Genomic DNA, 24141 nt, shown 5'->3' with positions numbered 1-24141 from the left:
CGCGTACGCGTTGACAGCCAATCAGCGCGGCGGGGCGGGGCCGGAGCGGGCGGCGCGCGGGGGCCGCGGTGGTGATGGCGGCGGCGATGGCGGCGGCGGCTCCGGCCCCGGCTCCGGCCCCGGCCCCGGCCCTTTGCCGCTCGGTGCATTGGTTCCGCCGCGGGCTGCGTCTCCACGACAATCCGGCGCTGCAGGAAGCGCTACGTGACGCTGCGTCCCTCCGTTGCATCTATATCCTGGACCCCTGGTTCGCCGCCTCCTCCGCCGTGGGCATCAACCGCTGGCGGTGAGTGGGCTGAGGAGGCGCCGGGCCCTCAGGCCACGGGTGGGCCCGAGGGGGACCGGGCAGGCTTCGGGACGCGCCAGGTGTGGGCAGGAGCGACGGGACTGGCGGTGGGGAGGGCTCCCGCGGCAGTCGGAGCGCTTTTGGTGCAGCGGCTGGACCGAGGCGGTCAGGCCGCCGCAGCAGCGGGAGCAGCACACACGCTGCCTTGTCTGGCCCGGTCCACGTATTGCGGCCCCCGGTCCTCTCCGTGCAGGAGAGAGGTTGCCTTCCCTGGTTGGCCTCGCCACGGTTTTCACAGCGGTGTTGCCTGACTGTGTGGGAGGGTGCCTTCAACTTTATGTAATGTTATTAGACTTTCTCCTTACAAGCTGGCTGAATGTTTGAGAGCAGCAACCGATGGACTTTTCGCTTTAGGAATGCTTTTTCCTGAGTTCACAGACAAGCGCAAAGAACCCTCAGAGCTGCGTGACCGCACCGTGCCTTCCCTCTGCCCTTTGGCTGGCAAGTGTGCATAGGCATGCGCGCATGCCTGTCTTCTTCTCATCCCCCAAATTTTTACGGAAATACAATTTGGCTGCTGCTAGGAAGGTAGCGATGAAGCTGTTCGGGCTTTTCCCCTCTCTACAAATGGGAAAATGTATGGGGTGAGTCGTGTCTGTGCAGAGAGGAAGACATTATGTACTGGTGGCCGGTAACATTACATAATGCTGTTCTGCGAGCTGTCTAAACATTTGGAAACCCAATCCAGGTAGGGATTCTTCTCTGCAAGAGTCCCCTGCATACAAGCAAAGCAGATCTCTCCCTGCCCTCACACTAGGGGGTTCTGGACAGGACAGCCACCTGGCTAAAAATCCTTTAAGTGCTCTTTGAAATGTCATGTGGCTTTGTGTGTAAGGTTAGGGAAACTGTAGTTGTAACTGATTGCCTCTTCTGTGCATCTTAGCTTCATCTTAGAGGAATGGGATAGCGTGGGTGATTTCTAAGCATTTCTAGAAGCCACATCAGAGAATGGCTTAAACATTGTAAATGTGCAGAAATGACCACAATGTAGATGTTCAAGTTACAGAAAATTGTGGATTCTGTTACTGCTTAATATCCTAGAAGTCTGAAGAGATCTTTCCATAGACCAGACTTCCTACAGGCAGCAGCAGACAGAAATGCCTTCCACGTGCTGCTGTTGTTGCTCACTGTCCTCATTTGGAAGAACAAAAGCAGTGCCCCCAGAAGATTAATTCCTGATCCACTTAATCCTTGTTTGTTTCCCCAAACATTGCAGAGGAAGGGAAGCTGGGTAGTAGTTTTATTTATGTTGCAGTTATGGAATATATGAGCAGGTAAAGTTTTTAAAAATAATGTTTTATTGGAGATGTCGGAAATTAGCACCACCGGCTGTTAGGCAAAAATGTATTAGCAAGTTACTTGTATTTACCAGAGTTCCGTTGGTTCCCACTGAGAACCTTGGCTTTGTTTTACTTTTTTTTTTTTTACGCAATCACTCGTATTCAGAGTTCTGTGCTCCAAAAGCAAATGTTGTGTTTTACCTAGCTCCCAGAAATCTATCATGTTGAAAATCCCTTATTATTTAACTGCAGAGCATGTGTGAGCCGTAAAGGACTAACCCTTGTTTAATTTTTAGAACACCTTGGAAAGTTGATATTCCTGTTTAATAGATGGAAAGTGGGCTGGGGGTAGGGGAACGGTTTGTTTAGGTTACCCAGACCTGGTTCTTCTATACCTCGATACTGGGGCCTTCTTTCCATGAACCCAGAGTCCCTTTCTCCCTCAGGAAGTGCAGAGGGAGCTTGTTCTATCTCAGAGCTTGCAGTTCACATTATCAGCAGTGCAATTGAGAGAGGAAGTACCCAGTTTGCAGGGCAATTGTAGCTTAGCTTTCCTATTAGCTGTGTGTGGTCTTAAGGGAGCTGATGCAGATACTCATGTCTTGCAGGTCACGCTGCAGAGTGGGCATGTAGGAATGAGGGAGAGGTAGAGGTTGGCAGGCTCACTTACAAAGGGTTGTGAATTTGCCAGCAGTGCCACGTGCTGTCGCAGAGATTAAAGTTTTAAAGCTGGTGTCTTTTGCAGAGTTAGACGAAACGAAGTGAAGTTACAATGTAGGTGGGGTGACGTGTGGCTGTGAAAGCAAAGGTGATATGTTTGATGTTTTATAGCATAGTGAGGGATCAGTAAGACACACCATTAAATGCAAAAAGCAGTTAAATGCTTTTTTACAGTTTTGGGGTGGGAGGGAAGAGATTAATGTCTTGGCATGCTCTCATCTTTGCATCTTCATGGTGGAAGATAAATTGCAGTTCTGTTTGCAACTGTTCTAAGTACAGATAATTCTTGCCTTGGGAGATCTTGGTGCTCAGTCTCATGCTACTGATGAGCTAGGAGTGTACATTCCTCTGCTGTGACATTGCCCGTTTGTAGCCAGAACTGTAAAACTTGCACGGTTCTTGTAGTAATTAATTACTTTCCTTGGAGTAGCGTATTGACATCTTTCTACTTCATATGCAAAATCTCTCCTGCCCCAGAACCCATGAAAGAATATACTGTAGTGAATTATATGATTTATGCTTTTCTCAATGTTGTAATGTGGAGAGAGCAGCTGGCAGGGGGCTGCTGCCAGCTCTGAGAGATAACATGGGAAGGGGGTTGCAGGAAGAAGAAAATCCTGGAAACGTCTTGCATCTGGACAAGCAGGACATGCATATGAATGGCTGGGAGCTGGCTGGTGCTGCAGTCTCATAGTAGTTGGTAGACAGACCAGGGATGAATATGAATTCTTGTTTTCTGTTTCTTGTCCTAACTTTCAGTTTGATTTAGTGGTGCAGGTTTGCTGGAGTTCATGCAAATTCTCCTGGTTTGTGTTTTAGCTGTAACTGGACTGACTGACACTAACTGCTGTTGTTTCTTCTCTGCAGATTTCTGCTCCAGTCTCTGGAAGATCTGGACAACAGTTTAAGGAAACTCAACTCTCGCTTGTTTGTTGTGCGAGGGCAGCCAACAGATGTCTTCCCAAGACTCTTCAAAGTAAGAGAATAAAGTAATTTTCTGGAGCATAGTGAAGAAAAACTGATGTCCTGATGCTATCCTTGTTTTCACTCACTAATGATTTGCTAGTTGTTGGAGATCCCCTCAGCTTCTCTTTAACTATAACTAATTCTTCACTGTAACAAACTCTTCTCTTTAACTACAACTATCCATAAGGGCCAGCTTGGGAGCCAGATACACTCTTGAACTCAGACTTGCAAATAAATTTAATAATAGGGTGTAACCTAGTACCAGGGTGCTTGAGCCTCTCTTTTTGGATGGTGGTCTTTGCCTTTGGTTCTGTAAGTCAGGTCTCACAGGGTTGTATTGCAACACACTGACTCCTCTGTGTTGAGAGCTTCTTCCCTACTGGCCATTTTCTTCCTGCAGCTTTTACTCGGGAAGACTGCTATGTCCATACGCCTTTACAGACAACTGAAAAAGCATATTGATCTGTATGTGAATTGCAGATAGGGCTTTGTGTTAAAATTTCAAAATTCAGAAGCTTTTATGTTAGCTGACCTTCCTTTTCTTCTTGTGTTCAAGGCTGCAGTTCAGTCAGCTCAGCAGAATACAGCTTGGGTCCAAGCTTCCTGCTGATGTACCATTTAGGACGGTGGAATATGCAGTGACCTCGGTGGTCAATGATGGATTAGTGGGATACATTTCTAAAGTGATATGTCAGTGCTGCAGATTGCGAGAGAGACAGGGCTGGCAAGAGCATCTCCTTGAATACCAAGGTTCCTCAAGCAGTATCATTCTTCTCTGTCCTGCTCTAAGATTGTGTTTCACGTTGTCTTTGAAGCTTTTTGATGGTGTCTTTGCTAGAGTGACAAAGCTAAAGGAAAAAAACATGGTTCACAATAGTCTTATGAGTTGGGTTTGTCATGTGGACTGTACCTTATGTACAGTTGACAAAATTAGTGTCCCCGAAGCCTGCTATAGACCAGATGCTGAGAAGGAGAGGTAAACTTGAATCTATACCCTCCTGCTGTAAATGGTCTTGATGTGTATTTTCTGGAGGAGGGCAGTACTGGGGAGCGGAATTGGATTATGCAGGTCAGAAGGGGGACTGATTTATTTTGGCTTCTGCATCTTGACATGACACAAACTATGTGCCGCTTTTAGCCTTTTCAGAGTCTGGGTTATTTTTGTCTTTTGATCTGCAAATAAGTTCTGGCTAGTAGTAGTCCATGCCCTCCTTATTTTAGTTCAAGGTATTCACAGAATAATTAAAACTTTGTTGGAGAAAAATGCCTGTTTTGGTCAAAGAACAAAAAGTAGTTGGCAGAGTCTGAAGTTTGAGAGATGGTTGTGGAATCGGCCAGACCTGCTTTTTGCTGCAATCTGAGTTGATGAATATCTTAGATGTGCTCTAACAGAGCTGAAAAGAAGGGGGGTATGCTATTATATAGTAAATGTATGGCTTTCATGGGAATTCAGGCCTTTCCAGAGCTGCTGCACTGAACAGTGAATTAGCAGCAGCTCATGCCTTGCTGTCATCTGTTGTGGAGAGGAGAGTTATGTCACGTGGTAATGCAACACTTAGACCTAATATAATTTCTGCCCTTGCTGCCAGTAGCTGAGCTATGTTGTCGATAACAGTCGCTGCAAAGGCACTATTATGCATGGATATCGTGAGAAGTGTACTTGTTAGCTCTGTGTTAACCTTTGCAGAGGTTTTTTTGTCTCACTTCCTCTGAACAAACATCTGTAATTTTACCTCTTCTGTCAAAGAAAAGCGTGTCGTTTGTTCACTGAAGTTTGCTCACAGTCCCTTTGGTGTGGTGGGGTTTTTTCCCCCCCTACAGTTTTTCTTTGCTATAGGCTAGATACTAAAAGACAAGTCAGTCATGACTTTTCTTTTGTATATCTGCAGCAATTTATTGTCATACAATTTACTGTTTTCTGGCTGGTTGTGCTCTGCTTCCTGTGTGCTACTGTAGCACATAGGGTGATGGGCTTCTCAAAACTGTAGGAAATAGCTGAATTTGGAGTTTTGTATTCTTACCTAAAATCTGTTAGCCTTAAATGGTTTTTTTTATTTCATTCTTTTCTTTCAAGGCAGTAATGTGTGTTTCTTCAAGACCAAAGCCATCTTTTCCAAGCCTTCCAGCTGATACTGTCTTTCTTATAAAAGAAAGAGAAGTTTAAAATGAAGCTGTTAAATCACATAGAAGCAGGGCAGGGCCTGGAACATGTCTGTCCGACCCCTGCTCTGAGTTATGGATGCTGTCATGTTCTCATTTTGAAAAAGGAGTGGAGGACCTCTCTGAGATGTACATTCAGTGGTACATAACTGTTTTAGTTCTCTGTCTTTCCTAATATTAATTTCAGGATTGAATCTGAAAGTTTAGAAAAGAAGGGGGCTCGTACAGTTGTTTTCTGCTTCTAAATTATCTTCCCCATCTTTGGCATTATTTTTAATGGTCTTTAGTGAACTAATCACATTTGTTCTTTGTGCTTTGTTTCTGGTTCCAAGGTGGAAAAGACTGTCCTGTATATACAGAGGTGATTTAGACTGTCTCACTTTGAGAATGTGGTTCACATCTTAGTTGTGTGAGGGGTTTTTTAAGTGTCTCTATAGATTTCTGGCTGTGTTTGACTAAAGTGTTTGCTAAACAAATCTGTGGGCTGCTGTTCTGCTTGATGGATGTCTTGGGAGGGTCGCTGTGGAAACCATTAAGCCTCTTCTCGTAGGATTCATTTTCTGAGGAAAACTAGGCCATAGTCTTTGAGAGTAAACTGTGCTCTGGAAAAGCCTGGAAGAGTCTGACTGCTATTTCATAAGGCCTATTCCATGTAATCTGTGAGTGATCTATTAAAGGTGTGAAGATACAGAATGAGTGCATGGCACACCTAGTGTGAAATAACTCCCCAAAGGTAGGACTTTAATTTAAATCTGAATTGCAGTATCATACTCTAATGTGCTGACCAGAAAGGTTCACTCAGTTGCCATCCTTTGTCCTGCATTTCCCACTATCCTGGTTTTTGCTGTTTGGGTTGGACATTGGTCCCCTATTATGTGATGGCTTTAAAGAAACATTGGGAAAAACTTAGAGTGTATTGTTTTACTTAATGATAGTTTCCACATAAAAATACGGGGGGTTTGAGCAGAACTTGTATTGAAAGAGTTCTCTGAAATGCTTTCTCTGCAAATGCTGGAGCGGGATGGTAGGGTTACTTTGGACAGCATGTGCAACAAAACAAGGTGGTGTTAGGCTTGGGGACTGAGCTGTAACCTAAGAACATTAATAGAGAAGAACTCAAACCTCCTCTTACATGTTTTAAACCTGACATATAGGAATTTGCATAGCAGATGAGATGTTTGCTAGAGCTGATAAAATCGTTGATTCTTTGGTTATCTCGACTCCAGACTGCTGTTCCTCTCAGTAACCTCTCTAAGCTTCCAGGACTTAACACTGGCCAGGAATTCTGACATCCTCATTTGGTTAGAAAGAGTCTTCTGTTTGACCGCTGTGTGTATTGTGTTTCTTGCAGGAATGGGGAGTCACTCGTCTCACCTTCGAATACGACTCGGAGCCGTTTGGTAAGGAGAGAGATGCAGCTATCGTCAAACTGGCCAAGGAGGCTGGCGTGGAGGTGGTGATAGAGAACTCCCACACCCTCTATGACCTGGACAGGTACAGGGAGGGCAAGGGCAGAGGTGCTGCCTGGGCTAGGCTGGGATTGTCGCGTCTGGGAAGACTTCAGTCTCCTCTATTACGTTGGTCGCTATACGTTGATCGCTGTCATCCTGTGCGAGCCTAGAAGGTGTCAACAGGATTACTCTGCGCACTCGCACTTTTGATTAGAGCACGTCAAAGTGCTGACAGTGACGTGAATGTACAGAAAGGTGATGCCTCAAGCTTATTAAATGACTGTCAAGTACAGTTTAAGTTGCTCAGCTGTGTCCTACTGATTGCTCTCCTTGAGCATGTCCTCACTGCATGGACTGCTTTTTTTGCTTCATTGTAATAAAGGTAGTTGAGCTGTTGTCTCAAACAGGTTATGAAGGCAGGGCTTTTAACTGATGGATGTGCCAGGACAGCTGGAAGAAGTAGAACAAGGTAGATTGGGGCAAACTTACCTTATTCTAAAACCTGAATGCCTTGTCTTTGTTGTGTATTTGCTATGGGGGAGCCTTGCCTTTATGTTGACTTTTATATATTTATATATATAATCTCCATATATGTATGACCTTCTTAAACAGTAGAGACAGTCTTTCAGCTAAGATAAGGTATGCTTGATTTCAACCATGTTTCAGTACTATTCTTACAGGTTGCTTGCGGGGTGTTTTTTCCAGTAATGCTCAATGTAGATTTCCTCCTATAAATCTTTAGCGTCCATAATTTCCTATGGGAAGGAGCTTTGCAGTTAGCACATGCTGTGTGGAAGTGTTTGTCTTTGGAGTGAGGGGGATTCTTCTTGAACCTCTCTTGTGAGCAGACACTGCTTTCTAATTTTTGCAGTAGAAGAGACCATGAATACTTACTGCATCCTCAGCTCTTCAATGTCAATGCCCCTCACATGCTTCCTCATGTCATCTTTGTCTTTTCCAAGGTGGAGAGTCCTAATTTACTTAGGTTTTCAGGTGGAATCTGTTCCATATCTCTTCTAAGTTTTGTCACCTTTCTTTATACTTCTGGGTATTTCTAGAGATGGAGAGCAGCGGTGAAAACTGTAGGTAGTGTTCAAAATGAAGGAGCGACTTGGATTTGTATAGTGCTATAATGTTTCCTCCCTTTTCCTAATAGTTGCTGGCATTCTTTTGGCTTTTTCTGAGTGCTGCTAAACACTAAACTGATGTCTCGGGGCTTCCTTCCAGAATGGTCATAGCTATTTGAGAGGCTGCTACTATATAAGTAACTTCAAGATTGCATAGCCACGCATATGGAGAAACAACATGACCAACACTGCATTTCATCTGATATTTTTGTCAGCTGGTCATGTGGCGTATGGGAAATTTTTAAGTTGCCTTTCATTTTTTAGCTATCCCATATAGCTTCTTGCGTCAGTGAACTTTATCATTGTGGTCTTTTTTGTCACTTCCCAGATAATTTATGAATAACGTTGAGCAGCACAAGCCCTAGCTCAGCTCTATGTAGGATTTTTCCTCCTGTTGGAAAAATGGATTCCTACTGTATCTCAAAGAATTTTCTGTCTGCAGGGACCTTTTCCTTTATTGCAATTTATCTTGGTTTCTTTAAAAATTTTCAGTGAGGCCAGATGGCTTCTGAAAATTCAGGTAGAGTATATCAACTAAATCTCCCTTGCCCCAGGCTCAAATGTCATAACAGATTTTGAGACACAACTTCCCTTTGCCAAGGCCAAATTAACCCTCCAGCATATTGCATATACCCATGCATTCACTGGTTCCGTTAGTATTTTCTATCCATCTGCCTAATGCACGTATCAGACTTTCTATTCTGTTATCCCTCTGATGCCCTTGAAATGCTTTTTAAATCTGGAGTCATATTTGCTTTTTTTTCCTCATAGTATTCGGACAGTTTTAAGGCAAGTGTTACATGCAGCAGCTATTAGTTTGGGTATTTCTTGATGTCCTTTACAGCTCCTGGGTGAATGCTTGCCGGTCCTGGCAAGCTGTTGCTGCTCAAGCATAGCTTTGTTTTGTGGCGTTTCTTCCTGACCTCCCAGTCTGTGACATCTGATACGTTTCCTTAAAGAGATTGAGTGGCAGTCTCCCCAGATACCTCCATAGTGAATACATGTGCAAAACTAAATGCATGGTTTTTTGCTGTGGTGTTGCAGTCTCTGCTTTTTTTATGACTTGATCACCTCTTGGCCCTATAAATATCCTGGAGTGTCTGTAAAGGGATTTTTTTTTTTAACTATTTATGCTTTTTTTTAAAAGGTTTCTCAAACTTTCATTCGTGTTGGGAGGTGCAAGGAGGCTGCTTTAAGTTAACCTACAAGTTTGGTTTTTTCTGTCTTTATTTGGCCTCCATTTTTCTGAGGGATTTTGCCTATTGTCTTTGATGCTATTCTTTAATTGTTTTGACTTTTGTGATCTTTCTGAAGTATTTTTTGATGGTTTGTGCGCATTTGTGGAATCTTTTTTCCCCAATGTTATCTTCAAATCATCTTTCTGTTGCCTGTCGGTGTTTTATCTCTCAGCTTGTTCTTTTTGCTTAGCACCCTTCCTTATTTTTATGCATTTCTCTTCTTGAAGTAAAAGCCATTATGCTGCTGGAAGGATGTTAAATTGATGCATGCCAAAGTCACAGTTAGAGCAGGCAAGTGATAAGTAACATTTTCAGCTATACCTTAGGGCTGCCTAAGACCAAATCATGAATTGCCTTTCCTTGTGGGTTCCTGATTAATTATTCCATGGAGCAGTCATTTATGGCAACTAGAAAATTGTTTTTTGGCAGGCAGCGGGGTGTGACAGCTACCCAGTCTGTGTGGAGGCAGTTGAAGTCTCCAGTTGCTCTGACATTTCCTGGTTCTTGGCATCTCTGGCATTTCTCAGCAGGTGGTAATACAGTTCTAGTATTGTATTTCTCCTGGAAGCCTCTCTCAGAGTATCTCGCCCTCCAGTCATGTTACCCAGTCTTTTAACTCATGGTGTGTGTTGTCCCTCTGCTCAGCCTACTGTTTTTCCTGCATAATTAGTAACTTGGTGGTAGTGTCCTACTTCTCATCTTTCTTTAATCGAGTTTCCAACAAGATTGTCGGGCCTGGTTTTGAACAATTTAGACTAATCTTTCACTTCTACATAAATGATTCCAGCAGTCCTTCTCTTGTCCTGTGCACCGAATTCCCAGTACCACCACCAACAGCTCCTTTTAAACATTTACAAAGAGCCTCTTCAGTTAACTTGTGAATTTGATCAGTTCTAACCAGTAGGAAGATTACAGTATGTTCCTTGTTGGCACTGCCAGCATAGCTGTGTGATTATCAGAGCATGTTTCCCTTCCTCTCCCCCAAAACAAGGAGAGGGCTATAGAAAATCAGCATCAGTGCTGGAAAATACTCCTAAGAAAATCTAGGAATTCCCAGTCAAGATTAGCGATGTTCAGATTGTAGAAGTCAGACAGAAAAGATAATGTCTTGGGTATCAGCTTAGCCTGCTCAAAGCCTTTACTTGACAATTATTCTGTCTGACAACTTCCAGCTGACAGGTTGTTTTGTCCCTTCTCTGGATATGCCTGTTTTCTCCTCCTTAGGATCTAAATCCTCTATAGTCTGCTTGCTGACGGTCAGCATTATGGTTTTCGTAATCCCAGGCAGGCCTAGTTTATTCAGGGGGAGCGGTTTAGGTCAGAAAAGAACACTGTGAGCTTGTATGTTTGTAGAATGCATCAGGAGCAGCTTTTCCTCAAATATTCTAGCCTAAGGCTGAAATGATAGATAAATGCGCTTTAGTAGGAGCGTGTACTAACTTAAAGGAACCAAGCACTGGGGAAGCGTGTATATACCTTGGTGGTTCTGCAATTCGTAATTACGCTATGCCAGAAAAGTGATTTATTTCCATCTAAGAAGGTTAAGTCAAACTGCCTGCCAGATCTTCTTATCCCTGTCTGTCTTGCATGGTGCTCTCATGTCAGGTGTTTTCCCCTTGTGCTGATACTTAGCCTGTCATCAAGTCACTTCTTCATCTTTCATATGCTCGTGTGTGTGATTCTGTGGAAGTTGAATTGTTCGTCCTTTGTCCAATGTCTGTTGTGTGGAATATCTGTTGGTAATCTCTCCGTCTCCTCTTTGAATCTGTAGAAATAACCCTTGTCTTATGCACACGTAGCCCTACACGAGCTCTGTGGAGCGAGGATTTAGATCAGAGCAATTGCATAAGCTGGCGAGGCTAACTAAATAGTCTGCGTGAATTGGTAGTGGGGTGCGTTGTTGAGCAGCCTGCTTGCCGAGCGCTGGCAGTCAGCTCTTCCTCGCGTGAGGAAGCGGGGGGAGCACATTCAGTCCCTTGCCAGTACCGGGCCCTGTCATTTGCAAGCGAGCTGAGGTGTCAGGTTTTTGATGCGAGCAGCTTTCCCTAGCCTGGTAGCCATCCTGCTGGGGCACTGCTGTGGAGATGTGAGTCAGAAGCTGACACCTGTGGGGGTGTGCATTCAAGGTCTGCAGACACTCTGCTGTGACAGGTGACTAACTGTGGGATACCTTATAATCCTAGCAGCACCAGAACTACGTTTGGTCAGGTTTTGGTTGCCTGCTTTCTTGAGGAAAGTGTGACTGTGTGAATGACAGTCAAAAAGACCCTCATAACTTCTGGCATCCAGGTACTACTGCCAGGTAGCGCTGAGCAGTATATTGCTAGTCTGGTAGCACAGCCATTTTTATGTGTGCTAACACCGGAAAGGTTAGGTTTTGTATCATGAATACAGTGATTCTGCTCTTCTCTGTTCTGCTTCAAGAAAACTAGAAGAATAACTGCCACGTGTAGTCAGAGAGTTGCGCTGGGGGAGATGGATGAAATGGGAGTATTAAATCCTGAGGAGGGTCCTCCCTTTTTCTGTCATTGGGGAAAGTCCTGTGAGATTGTACTGCCTGGATTAGAAAGACAGTAGGAGGAAGGAAATGGCTCCTGCTTGGGGGGCTTCCTGTACAAACCTTTATACAGAAGGCTGAACAGCACTACAATACCCAGTATGTATCATATAATATCCAATATTGTACAATACCCAATATTTGATATTCTTCTCATGGCAGTATTGTGAAAGGTTCAGGTTTTGTTGCATAATGCCAGTGTCAGGTGCTGTGAAATGTGCAAATTGTCCTAGTCCTATCTCTTCAAGATCTGTGTCCCAGATCCAATAACTGCCTGGTTAGGAATTTAGGAGCTGTACTAGGTAACTTCAGTCGTATTCACGTTCTTGAGGATGTCAAATACAGACACTGGCATCCACCTGCAGGTCACATCGATTTGCTCCAAGTAACTGTCCGTTCACAAAAGTTTTAGCTGTGGATCTGGGATGTGGTGTGGATCTCAGACTGAGCTGCAGCCTCAGCAGACCCGTGGAAGAGGACTGAAACAAGAGGCAGTGTTAAAGAAGTGGCTTCCCTGCCCCCATCCCCAGCACCTCAGGGCAAACACCGTGCAGCTTTGTCACGTTTTTGCTTCCAAGCACTGAATTACTCTGGAAACAAGCGAGCCTCCATAGAGTGCTGTAACTGGAAATGCCTCGCTTCTCTTCCAGCGGCAATGCTGATTTTCTGGGGATCTCTGTGAACTGATGGGCTTGTTTGGGGGCCCCAGTGCTCAGAGCAAGCTGCAGAGAAGATCGTGGTGGGTAGTATTCATGAGAGTTTGCGATCTCTTACTATCTCTGGGGGCGGTACACAGAGACAGCGGGCCGAAAAGTGCACGCGTGAAAGCAGAGGAGATGCTCGCTGGTATGAAGGTGCAGGACCGGGTATGTTGCCTGCAAGACTCCCCTCAATGCACTTGCTTGGAGGGGTGGCAGAGTGCTGTGCCCACACTGTGATCGTGTTTATAGCCTCGCACTGGAAGCGTGCAGTGTCTTGCACTCTGTGCTCACCCTGATTGCCCGCCCTCCCTCCCTGTCCTGTTCACTAGTGTCTTTTTCTCCCGATGTGTACAACTTAGACGCAGAAAACCGGGAGGGAAGCGCAGGAGGCTTCCTTTTTAACCTCTGCAACTGCGCTGCCTGTGTGAAAGGCTCCCCTCCCCTCGGCTGGCGGGGTGCGGGAGGCCGGGGCTCCCTGCCGGTGGGCTCCCTGCCGGGGCGGGCCGGCTTCCCGCCTTGGCGCCGCCGCGCAGCGCGGGGAGGCTGGGCGAGCGCGGAGCACACGTGAGGAAGCGCTCAGGGCTGGGGAAGGCCCTGGGCCGGCATGTCGCTCCTCCTCGCTACACGTGCGGCTTCGGGGGGAAGGGAAGGCACATGGCGTCCGCCGAAAGGCTCGGCTTTGAGCCCAGCCCCTTGCATAAGCTGTTGACTGTAATGGGTGGGGAAGGCTGCTCTGCTGCGGCTCCTGTGTGAGCTGTGGGGTTGGCTGCCTCAACTTTATGTAATGCTGGCGATCCCTGTGCTGTCTGCTTTGCTGTTAACTCCTTCCTCTCCCTGCAGGAGAGGGGGTTAAAAAGGGCGTCTTTCACCCTGGGGAAGCTTACCTTGCCCAGGGGGCTTCTCGAAGCTCTCTGTCCCAGGAAAAAGGAGGCTGCATGACCCTAGCGGGCTGTGGATGCTTGGTGAAGTAGAGGAATGGGGAACTGTGGCTGTCTTTTCCGTAGCATGATCTGACACAGATGAATAGCATGAGACAGGTCTGCTCGTGACCTTACGGCGTGGGGGAGGATGGTGATTTCTCTACTTATGGGGAGAGAGGAATTACGCAAACTGGGATTTGTCTCATCTGAGATAGGTGGAGGAGGGGTCGCTAACAGGCTGGGACTTTTTGTGTCAGACGGGGAGGAAGTAAGGTCAGAATCAGGTTAGGGCATCACACGGTGTCAGGGGAACAGATGCAGGTCTGGGATTTGCCATCTTGGGGAGACAGAAAGGCAGTAACCAAATTGAGGTTTCATATAGGGGGCTGATGAGCTCTAGGGGAGAGATGTGATGCTAAGCCTGATTCAGCTGGAGCTGTTTTGGTTTTTTTTTTATGAGGATTAATTAGCATGTGGGGTTTTGTTTTCTGGTGTGTTTTGGGATTTTGTTTGTTTGTTTTTAATATCATTTTGAGGGATGCATCAAGTGCAAGGTAGGTCTATAAGGAGTTCTGTATCCAAAGTGAAGGGCTATCCTGAGCAGTGATAGTGGGATGCAGTTTGGCTGTCTTGTGTCTTCTGTGGTAGCGAGGCTGTGTTGTTTCACCTTGCTTATCTTGTCTCCAGAATAATTGAGCTGAATGGCCACAAGCCACCCCTCACCTACAAGCGCTTCCAGGCCATCATTAGCCGTATGGAGCTCCCAAAGAAGCCGGTGAGCACCGTAATGAGCCAGCAGATGGAGACCTGTAAAGTGGACATCCAGGAGAACCATGATGATGTGTATGGGGTCCCGTCACTGGAAGAGCTGGGTATGTGTCAAGAGTGAAGGCAAGGGTTAACTGCCAGCTGAAACGTGATCTAATGAAACTGTTTCTGATGGCTGGCATGTGCCCAGGACAACTCCAGTGTTCTCATCTGACCTGGGCTGCCTCTAGCCATAGAAGCAGCCTAATGTGTTCAGCGAGTGCTGGACCTCGTGAAAACAGACAGCTGTCCCTTGCACTACTGTCGATGCACAGCATCCCCTGTAGCATTGCTCTGAAACGCTCTGCATCTGTCCTTATGTTCCCTGCTATACTGAGCATGTAACCACTGTAGCAGTGTCTCATGTCCTCGCCAACTGCTTTCCTCCTACTGCCATCTCTGACACGTTGTGTAACAGACCTAAAGAGGTAAACTAACTGTGTACCAGGCTTAGATCATTTCATTCAGTTATTGCCAAGCAGCACCAATTTGGGAGCTTAGCAAGACAAAAGATATTACAGAAACTTCTTTCACTCATCCTGCTATGCCTTATGGTCCTGTATTTTTCTTGGAGAAGGAGGATGAATAGAGAGCTGAGGCATGAGGAATGCAAGGCCTACATCAGGGAAGTGAATCTAAATAGGATTAATGCAGAATACTGTCTACGTGTGTGTGACTGGAGGCTCCATACCAACTTTGTAGGAGTATCACCTTGTACCTTAAGGCATGGTTTCAGCAGTCATGTAAAAGCGGAGGGCTTCAACCCTTAGGATACTCCTCTTGTGCAGTCCTGGGTAGATCTGCTTGCTTTATTGTCTGGCCTAATGCAAGACTGCCTGCAACCTTACACTGCTCTGCTTGCTGCCAGGGGAGGCTCCTCAGTCAGCCCAGAGCAGTGTGGGGCAACTGCATTATTACTTCCCCTTTTGCATCAGTTCTTCAGCACGAATCCACTGCCTTCCCCAGCACGCACTTTCAGCAGAATAGGAGCATCACCAGGAGCAGCCAGGCTCTCTCGTGAGCTGCTGGTGTCCATGGTAAGGTGTTTTGTAAGGTGGAGCTATGGAGCAGATGTTCCTTTGCCAGCTGCTCTGGCCTTTGGAGCAGAGCCCTGTGGGTAATGCTGACACACGAGAGAGAGTTCTGGCATATGAGCGATGGGAAAAGTCCCTAGAAGGCTGCCTGAAGCATTGCAAGGAGAGGCTGTTGTAGTGCAGTGTTATGAGCAGGCTCTCTCCTTGTTCCACGTGATTTGCCTGCTGTAGAAGGACTAGAGCAGCAAGTAAACCACGTTCTGCAACTGCAGCATGTAGTGTCCTGCTGTTATTGATGCTTAATCCCATCTATACCCTTTGTCTAGGCGTGGCTTCAAATATTACAAAGTTCTTTCCCTCAGGCTTTCCTACGGATGGTCTTGCCCCTGCAGTTTGGCAAGGAGGGGAGACGGAAGCCTTGGCACGGCTGGATAAACACTTGGAAAGAAAGGTAACCCCTGTTACTTAAGTGGCGATTCCTGCAGGCTGTGCCTCCAAATAAAAAACGTTGAGCGTTGGCCATTGCTCTGTTTCCCTGCTCTTCCTAGCAACGGTCACAGCATTCACCTCTGGAAGGGGTGTTTGGTGGTGTTAGAGTACTCCTGTGATCTTGGGTTGTATGTGGAGCAGGGAGCTCTTGGGCTTCCTCAGACCCAAAGAAGTAGAGCTGTGTATTAATTATGGTGCTGTTTGAAGCACATAGGATTCGTTTCCTTTAGAGGAGTGCAAACTTGGAAACTCTCGTCTAAGTTGCTCAGTCCCTCCAGCACACTGCACATCATCTTGTTTTGTCTTTAGCTGAGGTGTTGATGCAAGTGGATGCTCATAAAAGAATGCCTTCTCCTTGTACATGAGCCTGTTAATATGTTGTCTCGCTGGCTGGCATTCCTTGAGCCCCTTGCTGAAATACTCAGATTTTTTCTATGGGGCATGTGTTCTTGATTACAGTGCACAAGGCAAACAATGTCAGAGTAATGAAAGATGACCCAGCTGCAGAGGTGTGACTCAGTTTTAACCAATTTGTATCTTTTTAATGCTGGGTGGCTTGGTGGCAGTTGTAGAGATAAAGCATAAATTCTTGTGCTGAAGGGGGAATAAACTGTCAACATAATATTCCACAAAAAGGTCTGAATTTCCCCAGTTTTCTTGTGTGGAATGAGATAGACATAAACCTGGACATAAACAATTGTGTTAGCTTGTGTTCCTAGGAGCTCTCAGGGTTATTAGCTCCTGTGTGTAAACCAAATTTAGTCCTTTTCTTGGCCAAAATGACTAACTGGTTTAAATCCTGGAGCAAAGGTTTTGCATTTCTTGAATGGGGTGTGGGGATTGGGATTGCCTGCTTGAGGTCTCTCCCAGCAGTGGTTGGAGGTAAATAGAAGAGACTCTGCTGTCAGACCCGAGTGGCCTCACCATCTGCACAGAGGCCTGCCCTTAGCAGTGTCCCACAAATTTTGGGGTCTTCTGGCTCATTTCTCCCACATATGTCTAGGCATGGGTTGCCAATTATGAAAGACCAAGGATGAACGCCAATTCATTGCTGGCCAGCCCTACAGGACTTAGTCCCTACCTGCGTTTTGGCTGCTTGTCCTGCCGCTTGTTTTACTATCGTCTCTGGGAGCTGTATAAGAAGGTAAGACAAAAGGTTCATCTGGAGAGCAGGCTGGTTTTGAGCATAGCACGATGCTGGTTCTCAGACAGTGTGCCAGAACAGCTGCAAAAGTTACTATTGCCTCACTTGTGTTTGACTGTTGAGCTAAGCTTGTTGCTACTACGGAAGAGGCTCTTGGGTGAGGAAAAGTGATTCTCCTGTATATAGTCGAGCAAACCTTAAATCTGCCGGTACCCTGTTCTTCAACCTAGACCTCTGTGTCATCAGCCATGTAGAGCTTTTTGCTGTTAGTTTTGGGCCATTCAAGTCTCTTTTCAGTGTACTGAGTGAGCTAAAAGCAGCACTAACTTTACTGCCTGGGGTTTCTGGTGAAGGATGATCTGGAACTGAGCTCCTTTATTGTAGTTGTCAGTAACTGACTTGGGAATTATGTATAAATGCATGGGTGGCTTACAGCTCAGCTTAATGAAGCCAGTCCTCCCCTGCTTGTGAATACCCGTTTCCTCCTCCACAGGTAAAGCGGAACAGCACACCCCCCCTCTCTCTGTATGGACAGCTTCTGTGGCGGGAGTTTTTCTACACAGCGGCCACAAACAACCCAAAATTTGATCGTATGGAGGGGAACCCCATCTGCATCCAAATCCCCTGGGACAGGAACCCTGAAGCCTTGGCCAAGTGGGCAGAGGGCAAGACAGGCTTCCCTTGGATCGATGCAATCATGACCCAACTGAGACAGGAAGGGTGGATCCACCATCTGGCCAGGCATGCGGTGGCCTGCTTCCTGACCAGGGGCGACCTCTGGATCAGCTGGGAGTCAGGAGTCAGGGTGAGTCTGGCATTTCCAGAGGCTTGCAGGAGGCCATAAGGAAAACAGTCTCCCTGGCACTCACTGTAAGGATGGGCACACAGGTATGGCTTTTGCTTCGCATGTAAAAGTTGTGTGGAAGAGAGGATTTGCTAGTGGGCTCTTGGCCTGCCAATGGCCTGACTTCTTTCTGCCTTCTACTGTGAGGCTCTGACAGTATCAAGAGTCTCCAGTAACCATAACTAAATGTTAGTGGGACCCACTGGTAAATATGGACTGTGGTTTTGGGGGCTTTTTTATTTTTTTGTAAAAGTTCTCTCAGTCCATCTGTTTTCTTTGCAAGTTCAATGTCAATTTATAACTGGACCTTTTTCCTCGTTGTATAATCCATCACTGTGCCGGTCAGGGAACGCTCCATGACTGTGAAATCTGAGTCTAGAGTCTCTCAAGGAAAGAGGTAAAAGACCCTCCTCTTGGGCCATCTGAAGGGACAGACAGCTTGAACCTATCTGGTGTACATATTGCCCTACGCAAAAAGTGGAGGCAGGGGCATCTCATCACAAAGCTGACAAAGCAGAGCGTAGCTGAAAGTGCATCATGGGGTCAGATGCTAAAAGTGCAGCGTCTGTGCATGGATGTGAGCGAGTTACTGTTGAAACCTGTCCGCCTCTCAGTGGCAGTGTGCTCTGGGACCTTCAGAGGGGTTCTTCCTTCTTGCTTTGGTGCTTGTTCTTCTGTGCAGCATCTGCCTGCTTCCCACAGTTGGTGCTTTGCACTTGTTACGCCTCCCAGGTTACGATCAATACCCGAGGCTTGCTGCAACACTAGGTAGTGATTTAGTCTGTAGCTGCATGAGAGATAAGCCAGCACTTTATCAGCATGAGCAGACAGTGCCTCCCTATGTGAAAGCAGCAGGAAGTGAGATATATTGACCAGCTGACTGGCTTCAGCCAGCAGAAGGCCTCTTTGCTGCTTTCCTGGTTCCTAGGAGCTGTTCTCACAGCTCAGTGCCTGCCATTTGAAATAGCACCTTGGATCCTTGTGCCACAAAGTCCTGCCTGGGGAAGCTCTCACTGCCTTTTCCTCCAATTGCTGCAGGTATTTGACGAACTGTTGCTGGATGCAGATTTCAGCGTAAATGCAGGCAGCTGGATGTGGCTTTCATGCAGTGCGTTCTTCCAGCAGTTCTTCCACTGTTACTGCCCTGTGGGCTTCGGACGTCGCACAGACCCCAGTGGTGACTACGTTAAGTAAGTGATGTGACTGGAGCTTCTTTCTTGCTTGATCTGTGAGCCTAAGTCATTCAGTAGCTGACAGGCGCATGGCACTTTCTGTGCATTGTGAATGCTGGATTGCTGCACTTGTAAGTGGTGTTTGTGCATCTTTTTACTTGTGTTGCAGGAGGTATCTGCCCAAACTAAAGGGCTTCCCATCACGATATATCTACGAACCATGGAATGCCCCAGAGTCCGTGCAGAAGGCAGCCAAGTGCATCATTGGGGTGGACTACCCCAAACCCATGGTGAACCATGCGGAGACCAGCCGGCTGAACATTGAACGCATGAAGCAGATCTACCAGCAGCTGTCGCGCTATAGGGGGCTCTGTAAGTACCAACAATTGCAAAAGATTGTGTCTTTAATAGAAGATAAAATGGTGGGAGGAGGGGGTCATGATTTAAAATAGATAGCACTTGTCTCTGTGGCCAGTCCTTGCAAGAGGAAGCAGTCCCTGCCAAAGCTGCTGAATCGGTTTCCAGGGAGAGCTCCATTGAGCTCTTGGACAGCTAAGAGTGGAGCTGGATTAGTTTTGAGAGCTGGTGATGGCACGGCACCATCCATATGTCACCAATGGTCCAGTCTTCACTTTGGAAAAAAACCTAGGCAGAGCATCCTAAATAAATATGCTGCTAGATGACAGTGTCTGTCTGTGGCCAGCACTGGGTGAGCACAGCTCTGAACTCATCCTGCTTTGGGATATGGATGTGCTGGTTGGTGATCACTAAGGTGTTTCCATGTGAAAGGCTTCTCCTACTCCAGGTGGTTTTTGTTTCTTAACTATGGTCCTCTTGCCTTTCTCTAGGTTTACTGGCATCAGTCCCTTCATGTGTGGAAGATATCAGTGGCCCAGTTGCAGACTCAGCTTCAGGGCAGGGCTGCAGCACCAGTACAGGTGAGTTGGAGCTATTTGTGTGCTTCTGAGATAGTTTCATGTTGACTTAAAGGCTACAGGCAGGAGAGAGAGATCGTATTCTACTAAGAAGAAGGTGTGTAGCTAGGAAAACATAGATCACATTCACCTTCCTTTAGGCTTTCTTCAGAAGTCCCCAGTGAGCCTTCATTCCTAAAAGGGCTGAAGAATAGGAGTTCATTAAAGTGAATCTTTTATTGCCTGTATGGGATCATATGCAGCCACTTAAGGGAGAAGTGCAGATCACTGTATGGCTAATCAAGTGTAATTAAGCTGTCCTCTGTTAAAGGAGGATACTTTTGTGTGTGTTCTGGAGGACTTAATTATTCTGCTCTTAACAAAGTTTTTTCAAAAGTTTTTAAGGAGGCTGTGACAACATCTCTCTGTGCTTATGCACTGCATGTTCTTCTTTCTCCCAGCTCTGTAGCAGGTTAGGCTAGGGCATGTTTGTGAGGAAGTCTAAAGGCAGGGGGAACATCGCAGTGACTCTTCTTCCTCTACAGCGATGAGGCTGTCACAAGCAGACCAGGCTTCTCCAAAGCGCAAACATGAGGGAGCAGAAGAGCTGTGCACTGAAGAACTGTACAAACGAGCCAAAGTGACGTGTCTCCCCGCTCCAGAGATCCCTGGCAAGAGTTTATGATTGTGAGTAGTCCCTGGTGTGATCTGGCCTAAACTACCTTGTTCTGGCAGCTAGCGAGGCACAATCTTTTCCTCCCTGCATTTTAATGAACAAAATGGACTTGCTTGTGGAGGGAGGTGGCTTGTAACTGTAATTCCATAGCCCTGTAATTTGGCAGTGGTCTGCCCTCTGGTTGTTTTGCTTTTGCTTGACAAGCTGTTAACTCAGTTGTCCAGCAGAGAGCAGTACCCTGTTACTAGAACAATCACAGAGCACAGTTGTTCATAGGTTTGCTCTAGTGAGGCTGCTTCTCCTTCCACAGAGTGGGTTTGCAGCCAGGTTTGCCCATGTGGTGAGGGTACGCGCTAGAGAAGGGGAGCAAGCAGGACCAGTCATCTGCCTGAAATGCTCCGGATCCAAGGAGGGAGGAGCTGGTTGCATGTTCTGCCAACTTTTCAGTAGGAGGGGGAGGTCAAGGCAAATTCTCTCTTTTGCTTTCTCCTACAGCCAGCGACAAGCACCTTGCAAGTGAAGAGTGAGAGTGCTGAAGAGGTGACCAGAGGAGGAGGGACTGCTGCCACAGAGGGACTGGAACTTGCCATCCACAACAGAAAACCTAGGGTCTCATATAAACGTGTAATTCCAATAGCTGCCACAGAAGGGCACTGCGTTACCTGTGCTTGGAAATATTTGGCTTTCTGGTCTCCAAAGAGCTAAATATGTCTCTTCTCAGCCATGCCCAAAATCTGCCCACATTTAAGGGGGCAAGAGCCTTTTGTCAACTTGTTCGCTCCCAGGTGTATCTTTCTTTTCTGACAATGGCTCAGTACATGTGACTTGATGCAATGATGTAGGGAGCAGCATCCGCACATCTCAGAAATAGCGAACATCCTTTCTCATCATTAGTACTAGGCAATGAGGTGCACTAATTACTTCAAATTATAGTAGGAGTTGAGAAGGAAGCTGCTACAATGTCAAAAATAGAGTACCCATCCTACAAGAGAACGGGAAAATATCAGTATCTCTTTCGTTAGGCTAGACTGACAGGGATATAAATGCTTTCTGAGTAAATCAAGGTGGTACTCACGTGGGATGGAAACAAAATGAAGGACAACTGTAGCACAAGAACAAAGAGATACAAACTGTCTGTACACCTGAAGGGCACTTAAAACTTTCCCTGCAGAAGAATCTCACTGCTGCAAGGTGAGCCATAGCACTGTTGCCTGGAACGGGTAGCTTCAGAGCAGTTTGACGTTTGGCGGGGGACGGACACGGACACACAACGACTACACACTGTGAGAGAAGGAGGAATTCTTCAGAGAATAAGGTCACGCCTTGATATGAGTAAAGCAGTCTCCCAGAGGCTTGCTGGTCCAAATAATAAGGGAGCTACACCTCGGCCCTGCACTCTACAGCATTTCCTTCCCTGAGTGAGAGCTCTCTCAAATGGAGGGACCAGTGTCTGGTGTGCCTGTGGAGTGCTTTATAGGGGATGTATTACACATCAGCTCCTTGAAGTGAGTCTTCCTCAGGCTCAGTCCGTTGTCCAGTCTGTGTGGATGTTTGCTCTTTCCTGTATCAGCATCTGTGTTTTGAGTTTCTATGCAGTATACTCCTGTACCTCATACCCTGCACACTGTTCCTTCTTGCCATTTGCATTCACAGTGGTCCTTTATAGTCTAGCAGGACAACTGTGTAGCTTTCCTGGCTCTTAACCATACACTCCTTGGCCTGCTCCTGTTACATGTCATTTCGGCACGGTGCTGGCAGAGCACCTCTGCTTGCCTTCCCCACCTAAGAGGGCAAGGGAGGGTAGTGCTGCAGAAGAGCCTCTCTTTTGGCATTTTTCAAGAGGGATTAGATTGAGTAGCTAATCCTGTGCAATGGGCTGCTGTTGGCACTGTTTTCATTTGCTGTCCAAAACCTTTCATCCCCGCCTGGCACAGACAGTGTGGGGCTATATGTGAGCTTATGCAACTAACAGCTTAGGGAGCACAGGAGTTGTCTCCCGCTCCTGGATAATCAGATTCAGTTTTGGAGCCCATGTTTGAACGCAGAGCAATGGGGCTGTGAGAAACTGACTCAAATGTATCTGGGAAACCTGGAGTGGCTGAATTGGGTCTGTGAGTTAATTTATTGAAGAGCTAAATAACCTTTCCTTCCCACTCATCTCCCTGGGGCATTGACCCTAGATTCCTTTTCTCAAGGGAATCCATTGACCAAGTAAACAAGAGTCACTTTTCCTGCCCTTACTTTCTTCTAAACTGCTATTCATAGAGTCTGCCTGGTGGATAACCCAGTAATCAACAGGTTTTGTCTCCTTCAGTCTGACCTTATTCCCACTGTCTTGAGGGTAAAAAGGTATAAAGAAAAGGAGACCCTTCCCTCCCCCCCCCTTCTGCTGCAGAGAGAAGAAAGGGGAAAGACATGCACTTTGTACACTTAGATTACAGAAATTGTGACTTTTGTCGTTTGGAGAGTTTCATGTTTAGGCAATGGTCTGTAAATATGACTTTTTTATAGATATATAAATGTCTTTAACTCTCTCTTTGCTGTCATCCAAATTATTTCGTTTGGTAAGTGGCATTTTTGGAGCTGGATCCATGGGGGCAAGGAGCCAAAGGGAGGAGAGGAAAAATCTCCTAAGTGATCTCTTAGAAGGCTTTGTGAGTGAGGAGGAAATCACATTTGCAAGGCTTCTGTCAGCACCTGTGATGTGGATGGTGGCACCTGGAAGAGCTGCAGTTTGGGTAGGAGAACTGGGAAGGACACAGAGAAACACAAGGCCAACCAAAGACACAGGAAAAACTGCGTGCAAGAAACCTGTTAAGTAGGCTGAGATTCATCCACTCTGATATCCTTTCCCAGCTGAAACAATAAAGGTGTGTTAAACAGTGACTAGGTTTAAAAGGTGTGTTAAACTGTAAAAGGTATAAAAGGCCTGCAAAAGGTGTGTTAAACTGTTAAACTTATGTTTAATATCTTCATCAATGATCTGGATTAAGGGATCGAGTGCACCCTCAGTAAGTTTGCAGATAACACCAAGTTGTGCGGGAGTGTTGATCTGATTGAGGGTAGGAAGGCTCTGCAGAGGGACCTGGACAGGCTGGATCGATGGGCCGAGGTCAATTGTATGAGGTTCAACAAGGCCAAGTGCAAGGTCCTGCCCTTGGGCCACAGCAACCCCATGCAACGCTACAGGCTTGGGGAAGAGTGGCTGGAAAGCTGCCTGGTGGAAAAGGACCTGGGGGTGTAGGTCGACAGCTGTCTGAATATGAGCCAGCAGTGTGCCCAGGTGGCCAAGAAGGCCAATGGCATTCTGGCTTGTATCAGAAATAGTGTGGCCAGCAGGACTAGGGAAGTGATCGTGCCCCTGTACTCGGCACTGGTGAGGCCGCACCTCAAATACTGTGTTCAGTTTTGGGCCCCTCACTACAAGAGAGACATTGAGGTGCTGGAGCGTGTCCAGAGAAGGGCAACGAAGCTGGTGAAGGGTCTGGAGCAGAAGTCTGATGAGGAGTGGCTGAGGGAACTGGGGTGGTTTAGCCTGGAGAAGCGGAGGCTGAGGGGAGACCTTATCGGTCCCTACAACTACCTGAAAGGAGGC

General features: G+C 46.6%; 1 protein-coding gene across 1 annotated transcript; it reads left to right on the top strand.

The window, feature by feature from the left end:
• Nucleotides 1-56: 56 nt before the first annotated feature.
• CRY2 (cryptochrome circadian regulator 2) lies at nt 57-23425 on the top strand. Its single transcript, XM_072864617.1, has 12 exons — nt 57-286; nt 3214-3322; nt 6824-6966; nt 14154-14338; nt 15670-15758; nt 16800-16940; nt 17434-17745; nt 18823-18974; nt 19126-19328; nt 19805-19894; nt 20416-20557; nt 21042-23425. Exons 1-11 carry the CDS (start codon nt 75-77, stop codon nt 20553-20555), a joined length of 1776 nt encoding a protein of 591 aa, XP_072720718.1. The 5' UTR covers nt 57-74; the 3' UTR covers nt 20556-20557; nt 21042-23425.
• Nucleotides 23426-24141: the final 716 nt, after the last annotated feature.

This window comes from Ciconia boyciana, chromosome 6, assembly GCF_034638445.1.
Source record: "Ciconia boyciana chromosome 6, ASM3463844v1, whole genome shotgun sequence".
NCBI lineage: Eukaryota > Metazoa > Chordata > Aves > Ciconiiformes > Ciconiidae > Ciconia > Ciconia boyciana.
Note: the sequence above shows the minus strand (reverse complement) of the source record. Positions and strands in the feature narration are given on the sequence as shown.